Source organism: Crocodylus porosus, unplaced genomic scaffold (genome assembly GCF_001723895.1).
Source record: "Crocodylus porosus isolate Cpor-Errol unplaced genomic scaffold, CroPor_comp1, whole genome shotgun sequence".
NCBI lineage: Eukaryota > Metazoa > Chordata > Crocodylia > Crocodylidae > Crocodylus > Crocodylus porosus.
This window is the reverse complement of record NW_017728947.1, coordinates 99,682,692-99,692,964: the sequence shown is the minus strand read 5'-3', so window position 1 is coordinate 99,692,964 and position 10,273 is coordinate 99,682,692. Positions and strand designations below refer to the sequence as shown.

Below are 10,273 nucleotides of genomic sequence, written 5' to 3'. Positions count from 1 at the left end.
GAGGGGGGATCTAGTTGCGTGTTACAAACTAGTCAGGGGGGACCAGCAGGCACTGGGGGAGTCCCTGTTCCCCCGAGCACTACCAGGAGTGACCAGGAATAACCGTCACAAGCTGGCAGAGGGTAAATTCAGACTAGACATCAGGAGGCGCCACTTCACTGTCAGGGTGGCTAGGATCTGGAACCAATTTCCAAGAGAAGTGGTGCTGGCTCCTACCCTTTAAGAGGAGGCTAGATGTACACCTTGCTGGGCTTGTTTGACCCCAGTACTCTTTCCTGCCATGGCAGGGGGTCGGACTTGATGATCTGGGCAGGTCCCTTCCGATCCTACTAACTATGAAACTATCTCACACTGGATCGTGGTACTTCTTAGACAACCACTCTGTCAAAAGTGCCACCGCTCTGGGTAGAATTGCAGAAAATGAGGGTTGGCAGGGACCTCAGAAAGTTGCATCCAGTCGAACCCCCTGCTCAAAGCAGGGCCAGCCCCAACTTGATCATTCCAGCCAAGCTTTGTCTAGCTGGGTCTTAAAAGCCTCCAAGGATAACTCAATCCTAATCCCGTGTTCCAGACTAGTGGACCACCACTGGTTAGATACTACTTCCCAAAATTACTGTTTTTCAAATTCAGAGATCCAAATGCTCTGGTCAATGCCAGACCTTTTCTGAACACCAGATGCAGGGGAGGAGGCTTCTGGGATGCACAAAGTTTTGTAACTGGGGTAAATACGGCTACAGCCTACACCCCTTTAACTAGGATAATTATTTTTTGCCTAGGAATTGCACCCTGAAATGCTGAAGGACAGGTCTCTGGGGCTGTTTCCCTCCTTTTTCCTGTGTAACGTCCTGTAAGAGGATGCCTTGGTTCAAGGGGATTTTTGTAGAACATGAGTCACTTCATTAGTTCCTAAAGCGCTCCTCCTATCTCACTGCAACTACAAAAGGCACAGCCAGGGATTCCCTGCCTTCTGCTGATGCTAGGCATGTGTAATAGCTGGGCAGCTGCTGCAACTCAGAGTACTTGTGAGGAAGTTAACCTTGTGCCCAGAGTTGTGTGGGTAGAACGTGTCCAGATGGCATAAATGCCCAGCTGTTGGGCTTGAGAGTATGCAGAGCAGGAGGTAGGGGCTGCTTCTCTGGGGGCAGGCACCCCCAGTAAGACTGAACAAAGTCACTTTTATGCACCTGTCACTGAATTGACTGTTCCTTGGAAACTGCTTGGGGTCCAGGGCGGATTTGTAAGCCTGGGCCCCAAGCAAATAGAACCCTTGCGCAAACACCTGCGACATGCCTGCCTTCCTCATTTAAAAGTGGGCTAGCTTCTTGTGCACTTTACCCTCATACATTGGGCAATATGTTGCATGCAACAGCTTGAACTGAGAGAGCACTTTAAAAATAAGAGGCTGGAAGGAAAGCCATTAGGTGTGATGCCAGGTATTGTTAACTATGGATACGACTGTGCAATTTTAAATTCTGTATTCCTCTACAAGTGATTATAACACAAGCAGCCGATAGGTCTCAAGTGCTGCATTGTTTTTTGGGAAGCTTCTGTAACTAACATCAATTCATCTAATTTATTAACAAGCAGCAGTGAGGGGAAGGAGATTAATGCATTTGGGTAATAAAAGCTTTTGCATTCGCTGCTTGTGATTTAAGAAGCCAGACTCCTTTAGTTTGATTTTTTTCTCCCATATAATGTAATTAGTAGCAGAGCCAGTAGGTCTGTCTGCTGCCACAGAGGAGTTCAGTTCATGCCCTGATGGAAGCCTTATAGTTAATGCTCCACTTTGATAGCAGTTCCAGTCCTTGGCTTCCACCTCACAAATAAGGAGATGCTGTGCATATTGTTTAAACAGCATGTGCTGCTCCCAAAATGAGTGCACCTCCTGTTCAGGATGCAGGACTGGGGTTTAATGGGGGGCAACAAGGAAGAATAGAAGTCCCAAACTTGCCAGATCCTCTTTCTCCAGTCCCACAGTAGGAAGATGATCTGGATACAGTTAGAGCCTGACACAGGCTACCCAGCACATGGGACCTTGAGAAGTCACATCTATGATTATGCGTGAAGGCCTGCTGTCATGAGCCCACTGATTACTGGACAACAAATGATGGACCTAAACAAGTCCTTTCTCTCTGATGTATACTCAAAACATTCCTGCTGTTATATTGTATTTTGAGAGGAGGCCAAAAGCAGAAGATGCCCTCTAGAGGTTTTAAGTCAACCACAGATCTGCATGTATGTGAAGGGGCCAGGACATCAGCTGCTGTGAACTAGCCCAGCCTCAGGGACATTGCAAGTCAGCCAGGCAGTTTGTTTCTGTGGAGTAATGCCAATTTGCCATGTGTATGAGGCAGTCAGTGGAGCTGTATTCGCCTACATTAGTGAAGGCTCAGTACCAAAACACCCCGAGATGCATGACCCAGTACTGTGCATTAAAAATGGATGGGCCTGGGGTAGAAGTCTTGCCTTTTCTCCTTCAACAGTTTGAGCTGGCCACTGCTTGGTGTGATGCACATAATTTAGTGAACAAGAACGAGCCAATAAACAATACCTATACACAATGGGGACTGCTCCCATGCCCAGCACAGACAGAGCCATTTTCCATAAATTAACTGTCTGCAGGTGACTGTACTGATATCTGTCTGTCAAACCCCCAAGAAGCATCAGTTTCAGTTTTACTGTCTGGTTCAGCACTGAAAAAATGTCCCTTGATACTGTACATTATACATTACTGTAGCTTAACTGCTGGCATCAGCTAAACAAGCAGAGTTGACAGGGGTAGGTAATGGAGCCACAGAACCACCACTGAAACCATGCCCATAAAACAGCAATTTAAGAAACCAGAGATGCTTAAGATCACCAGGTGATGCTAGGAGTGGGGTACAGCTGCCACACCTGCCCTAGGAATAGTAGTATTATCTGCCTGTGGACCAGACCATGTGATGCAGCCTAAAGGGTGCTCTATAAATGGGTGAGCAGTGGGACCAAGACTAGGTTATGAAACAGACTAGTTTTTTCCCCGCTTAGACCCACCATTAAGATGACTTCCTAAAGGCACTGCTTCTCCATGCACCTACTTAGAGCAAAGGGAAGATTTTTGTCCTACATATCCCCTATTGCATGCATCTAATTTAAAATGGGTCTTGCTCACACATACGATAAAATGGCTATACAGAATTCCTCTTTGCTGGATTCTCCTGGAGTTAGGATAGCTTCTGCCAGGCCCTCAAAGCTGACAACTGAAGCATGGGGTAACAGACACCATGCATGTATTGCCCAGGAATGTGTGGCTGAAGTTCGGCCAACACTAGTAATACACGTGTGCAAAACTGTCACTTACTTGGGATAAAGGTTCTGCACCCAGCTGAGGATGAGATAAACATCTTTGTCTTCCAGCTCAAACTCTGCAATCATCTCTACCTGGGAAACGAAGTAATTGTGATAGCACTCTGCATATGCACTGCACACGTTAAATTGCGGAGGATAAAGCTGTTTAATGTGTTGCACCACTATTGTCAAATCCTTTTTCATTGTCTTTCCCATGTGCAGGAAGTTAAGAGCTGTGGTGGAGAGGTTCTCAGTAGTGCCCTTGATCGCTTTCATACGCTCATCTGTAGACTTCTTCACTGTGTCCATCCAAAGCTCTTTCCATTTCCTGGGCCTGGAACTCAAGGTTTTGTCAAATGGCTTCTCTGACCTGTATTTCTCATCCTCATTCTCCTGTTCTATTAGTGCCTTCACTGCACGCTGTAGTAGTTCTGGCCTCTCTTTGGCTATGGTGATGGAATCTCTTATGATGCTGAAGACTTTCTGCTTCAGACGTTCATAGGCCGACTCCACTTCATCTCTGTCTCTGGTCAGTTCCTCTTCACTCTTGCCACTGCAATCTGTATGGAGGCCCCTCTCCAGGACAATCAGATGCTGAGCAGCATCAAAGAGTCTGTCATCGTCAATGAGCTCCACGATTTGTTCAGCTGTGGAAATAAGAACAACTTTTGTACCCAGCAGCTTTAACTTAGGCTTCCACTTTTTATACAAACGTGATTCCAGTCATACTACTCAGTGGGTACATCTACATGTGCTATTAATGCAAATGAATAAACTCTGGTGCAGTTTGTACCGGAGCTTGTTGCTCCTGGGTGCAGCATTTACACAGCACATTGAGCTGGGTTGCAGCAGCCCCAGCTGGCAGGGAGCTCTGGGGGCCAGCCTGCCAGCCCAGGGCTCCTCCAGCCCAGCTCAGTGTACTGTGGAGGGGCTGGCTGGGGCACACTGGTGCTATAGTGTGGGGCTAGCCAGCAGGGAGCCCCCATACTGAAGCACCCTCATACCCCAACCAGCCCTGTCAGCACCTACACATGCATTGCAGCGCGCTAAAAGACATTGCCATAGGATAGTACTTGTGTTTTAATGGCAGAGTTAATTAGTTTACTGAGGTGACTTAACTGGGGAGTTAATTAGGCAACTCCACAGTAAATGTTTCATGTAGATGTGCCCAGTATTCAGTTTTATAGTGCTTCAAGCCAGTTAGGCTTCTTTGTGGTATGAAATATCATCCTACTGACTTTCAAAACCTATTAATGTTTCTGCCATTCCTCTCAGCAGAGGCAATGATATCCCAGGGAGCAGTCATGTATTTACAGAAATGATGGGTTAATACTAATCCACAAATCAGGGTATTATGGTTCTGAGCTAAGATAGCAATGATACCTCAGGGAAAACTGATTTTTCTTCCTTATCCTACAGCATTTCTGAGAGTTGGGCCAGAATATTAATACTTGTAGCTCATCTGGCGAGCACCATCATGGAAGATGGACAAAGTCAGAGTAAAATGGGACTTGCCAAAATTCTGGCTGGGCAAAATTAAGTAAAACAAATAGCAAGAAGTTATTTAGCTATATAAATAAATAGGAGAACAGGGAAGGAAAAAGACCCACAATGCAGTGAGGATGGGGTAGCAATTAAAGATAATCTGGGTGTGGGTTCAAGACTTAAATGAATACTTCACCCTCCTCCTCCACACACAGTTACATGAAACCCTGTTGGAACAGGACAGGGATTACTGGGAATGAGCACAGAGAAATTGCCACATACAGGGAAACAGCTTAATGTGCTTCTTCAAGTGCTGGGGGCAGGGAGGAAGCAGAAGCTCTTTTATCCCAGAATTGTGAAAGAACTAACGCATGCACAGTTTGAAAACTGGAGGCAAAGATTACTAATGAATCTATCAAAGCAGGGATGGTTCACATGACTCACTAAAAGCGTGAGGGCACTACTAGGGAGGAAGTGATGTGATCACCTATAGGCCCCCTAGTCCAACCACAGCTGCATGCAAGATTTAGCTAACTGATTTACCAAAACACATATCTAATCTGTTTGGCCTTCAGTAAAGCATATGAAGCAGAGCCACTTGGGAAAGGATAATTAAGATGGAAGTCAGTTAAAAAAAATAAAATAAAAAAAATTGAAGTAAGGGAAAGACTGAAAGGCAGATGAAAACAGTTTCCATTTTACTGCAACCTGTCAGTCTGAAGGGGGTGGGGGTTATTAATAGGATCTGCGCCAGATCCTCAAAGACTGGTCTTAGTTCATATTTTCATATTAGAGTTCATTTTCATATTGGCACAAAAAGTCAGTGCCTCCCAATGAAGTCTGATGGTGCAAAGTCTGCATGTATAATTAAATAGAGTTAGAATGGTTTATTATATAGGAAGACTTGGATGGTACTGGGTAATAGAAATGGAATATAATTTAATAGTAAAGCGTACCGGGTACAAATTTCAATTAAATAAAGTGCACTTAGGGACCAATTATAAGAATTTTTGCTACAAGTGATGGCTTTTCAGTAGGAAATGAGACCAGAGGAGAAATAGTAATCAAATATGGGATAATTGTGAGCCAGCAATTTGGTGAGGTCATGAAAAACACTAACGTAATCTGAGGATATACGAGACAAGATATTTCCAGTAGAGACAGTGAAGAATCAATGTCCGTGTACAAGGTGCCCGTAAAATGGCTTCTAGGATCTTGCACAGATTTCTGGCCACTCGTTTGAGCAACATGAACTCAAGCTGGAACATGTCCAGAGAAAGTTGACTCGGGAGGAAAAGGGCCACAAAGAATCTATTATAAGGAGACCAAGGCAGCTTGTCTTATTTAATTTGGCAGAACAAAGGCTGTTGACAAATGCATCAGGAGCATAAACACCAGGGAGGCAACATTTCTACTAAAGCTAAAGAACAATCCTGGCACAAGAAGTCAAAGAAAAACAAGGCTGGAAGGAATCTCAAGAGATTATCTAGCCTGACCCCTTCCTCGAGGCAGGCTATGAGCTAGAGTTTAAGAGGGAAATTTAGGGTTTAGGCTGGAAAACAAGTAAGTTTAGGCTGGAAACTTAGAAGGTTTCTAACCTTCAGAGTACAGCAATTGTGGTACAGCTTTCCAGTAACAGTGTGGGCAAAACCCCCCCAAAAAACAGCAAGGTTTAAAGTGCAGTTTGTGGATTTTAGGATGTAGTTGTTCATGAGCGCGGAGGACTTGACTGACCCAGGAGATCTCTTTTAGCCCTGTGGTTCACAGAAGGAGGCATTTCCCTATTATCCGCTCTTTCGGCAGATCTCGTACTGTGTGCTAGAGGGGCTGCTGTGGTAGGATACCGCTTCCAGCAAACAGTCCATTCCTACATCCCCCTTACAGAAACAGGGCTTTGGGGACCTTACTGCTTCGAGGAATAACTGGAAGTAAGTGTCCACCCGGTCTTGGGGCAGAATGGACACTGGCTATTGCTTGTGGCACCTCCAGATACTCTTCTGCTTAACACTCCCACATTGTCAAACCTACTGGCCCTAATCTTGTACAAATAACTTTACTTTGGATAACTGCAAACAAACTGTACAGAACTGTAACAGGTCAGCAAGCGGAAGGATAGGCCAACGCAGTTGCCCTTACCTGTGGGCTATGGAGATGCTGCGAGTGAGCTGCAAGCGTGCCTGTGGCAGGGAGTCGGAGGACACCTCCTCTGAATGTTCCTGCTGCCAGACTCCACTGCATGTGCTAGCTCCAGCATGGCAAGCAAGAGGCTCTGCAACATGACCTCCTCAGCAGGACCTTTGCTGGAAGGGGGAGCTAACTGGCTTGCATGCAGCGCTGGGGAAATATGGCTATGCTGTTTCCATTCTGGAGCTAGTGGGTATTTCTGCAGCTGGCCTGACAAGCAGACCACATGCTTTCAGGCTAGGAATGGGGTGGGGAAAGATGGGTTAGAGGCAGGCTGAGGAACAGCAGGAGGCAGTGGGGCTGGAAGGGGAGAAGCGGGCTCTGGGTTGTGCAGGGAATTGGTGAGCCACAGGATCTGAAAGGTTGAGACCCACTGGCCTAGAAGCTATAGGTATTTCCACACTGTGGTGCCAGAAACTTCAAGTCTTGAAGCCAAGGCAATAAGTCCTGCTCTGCCCACCTGTTCCCTTGCATCACAGCCTGGGTTCATAGGCATTACGGCTGGAAGGGACATTGGGAGATCATCAGGTCCAGGCCCCTGCCCCAGAGGCAGGAAGTCAGCTAGGGTCAGAGGATCCCAGCAAAGTAAGCGTTCAAATGTTTCTTAAAAGTGTCGAGAGTAGGTGCTTGAACCACCTCTGGGGGGAGACTGTTCCAGGCCGTGGGGGCTCGGACAATAAAGAAGTTTTTCCTTATGTCCAGCCTAAAACGGTCTTGCAGGATTTTGTGACGAGTAGACCTTGTCATCCCCTGGTATGCTCTGGTGAACAGGCGTTCCCCCAGATCCTGATGCACACCAAGTCCCCCCTGAGCCTTCACTTCTCCAGGTTGAAGAGTCCCATAGCTCTCAGCCCCCTGTTCTCCTGCCCTCTGATCATGCGTGTGGGTCTCCCGGACTCTCTCAAACTTCTCCAGATCCTTCCTGAATTGTGTTCACTGGGGCATCTTCACTGCCTCATTTCAAGGGTTGGAGTAGGTTGGATAGGGCTTACTGTCTCAGTGACTAAGCTGAGCTCTCTCTTACCACAAGCAGATGTACCCTGTGGCATGGGACGAAGTCAAGAAACTTGGTTCCATCTCTGCCACAGCTGCAGAGCCCATCCAGCCCCTTGGGAAGTCACTTCCTCCAACCATGCCAGTTTTTCTGATGGGGTGAGGACTTCCCTACCCACAGGGGACTTGTAGGGACCAAATCCACTAATGACTGTGTGGTGCCGAGTTACTACAAAGCCAAAGGCCAGGGAAGCAAGGAGGTAGACAGAGGAGGCAGATGTACCTGTGAGAGGCTTGTCCTCTTTCTTTTTCGTGTCCTTTTCTTTTGGATCAGTTCTCTTTATGCCACCCGAAATATTGAAAAACTCTTTGAGTTTCCCTTTCACTCCTTTTTTCTGGGGACTCTCTCTCTGCTCAGGTGTGCCAGCACAGGTCCCATTGGCTTCTCTAAGAGGCGCAGGCGAGTGCTGGGGAGCAGAATGTCGTCTGTCGCTCGTCACTTTCATTGGGTCTTTCGAGCAAGTCTCCTCTCCAGCTGGTTCAAGAGACACTGAATCTGGCTCCGATTCCAATGACGTAGAAGGTTTCCCAGTTGACTCGTCTTCGGTAGTGTACCCCTTAGACGTCTTCCACGGCCCAAGAGGACTGCTATGGAAAAAGGGCATCATTTTGATCATCTTCTCGCTTTTAGCCTGTAAATTTACAGTAAGAATTTGTCAGGCTATTGTGGTTGTATTAAAACAGCTCAAAGCTGGAGGCTAAGTCCTGTTACAAAAAGACAAGTACCGCTGTAATCTGCTGTTAAATGTGAGAACTAGAGCATGACGCGGCCAGGAAACATCCTAAGCAAGGTTTCTGCAAAGCCTCAGATACGCTAAAGCCAATATGGCAGGTAGCACCTGCAGCTTTCTAACCTGCACACAAAGTCCTAAAAATGTGACAGAAATCAGGTGTGCCTATGCATTTAGTTGAGGAAGCAGGGTGAAATTTCAAAAAGCACTGCTGGTTTAATTGAGATCCCAATCAAGGCATGAGTAAAGACTCTCAGTGGAGTTTCTGAAAATCCCAGCCAGAGTCTACATGTACTAGGAAAGCAACACAAAAAATCCCCCAGACCAATGGAGGGGATGAGGGGGAGGGAATGACTTGGGTGGGTCTACATATGCACTTTAATGCACATTTTAATTCCAATTCAATGCGCATTAAAGCATCACTAAAAACTGCTCTTCAGTTAATGCACATTTAGGTAGGCTAACGCACATTATCTTAGCACCTCACAATGGAGGGCATTTGTATACATGCTTGCGCCACAACACCGGACACTTTTAAAAGTGCCTGGCGCTGTGGCACATACATGTGTATAATAAAATGGTGGAACGAGCGTCAGCTCTGAGAAAATGTTGGCGGCACACTTTTGAATTAAAACACAATCAAAGGTGTTTTAGCTCAAAAGCACACTGCCGTCTCTTTCTCAGCGCTGACGTGCATGTCACTGTTTATATACATGCATGCTACAGAGTGCTGGGCACATCAGCTAGCATGCAGAGCAGACTCGATTAATTGAGTCTGATGCATTGGAGCAGGCAAATGTATGTGTATAAATGCCCGGAGGTACTAGCTTTAATGCGCATTAATTAAAGTGTGTTAATGCACGTGCCCAGAGAGTAGAAGAATGAGCTATATATACCTGCAGGGTAGCAATAGGATTCCTTTGTATTAGCAGAACAGTATTTATTATTCTAAAGCCTTAGTCAAGAATGTGGCCTCGATGCAATTTATGCTCCACAAACAAAATACAGCATGCCCCTGCTACAACTGATATGCTGTAGGCTATTATGATCCCTTCTTAAATGTATCCTTGAAATGGTAAGATGCATCAGTTCCAGAGAACTGTTTCAGTGCAGCTGCCATGTCTAAAAACGATACATCTTGTTGGTTGTTGTGAAACCTTCCCAAGTGATCTCATCCTGTGAACTGACCTCTACCTTCCACTTATTTTTTGGGAGGGACAGGTCTAACATCATGCTTAAGTCTTGACCTTCAAGACAATAGCTTGAAACTGTGTGGAAAGCAAATTCTAGAGTCAAAAGTTCCCCTTGGAGAGCGCTATGCTATGGCAGGGAACAAGAGGGATTTCCTGAAGACAGGCAAGGCCTAACCATATAAGACTCTTCCATTACTACTCAGTGACTAGCACCGCAGTGCTCAGAGTGAAAACCCAGCTGCTGTCAAAGAGTAGGAAGCATACTGTAGCAGCAGGGGTCAACCTTTTTGGTGGACGTAC

General features: G+C 46.2%; 1 protein-coding gene across 1 annotated transcript in view; it reads right to left on the bottom strand.

Moving 5' to 3' along the window:
• TNFAIP2 (TNF alpha induced protein 2) overlaps positions 1-8,681 on the bottom strand; it is a 19,620-nt gene extending 10,939 nt beyond the window's left edge. The window contains exons 1-2 of the mRNA XM_019550763.1: positions 8,273-8,681; positions 3,341-3,974 (exon numbers count right to left, since the gene is read on the bottom strand). Of these exons, the coding sequence (XP_019406308.1) occupies positions 3,341-3,974; positions 8,273-8,666 (1,028 nt within the window). The 5' untranslated portion in view covers positions 8,667-8,681. The remainder of the gene's footprint in view (positions 1-3,340; positions 3,975-8,272) is intronic.
• Between the last annotated feature and the right edge of the window lie 1,592 nt (positions 8,682-10,273).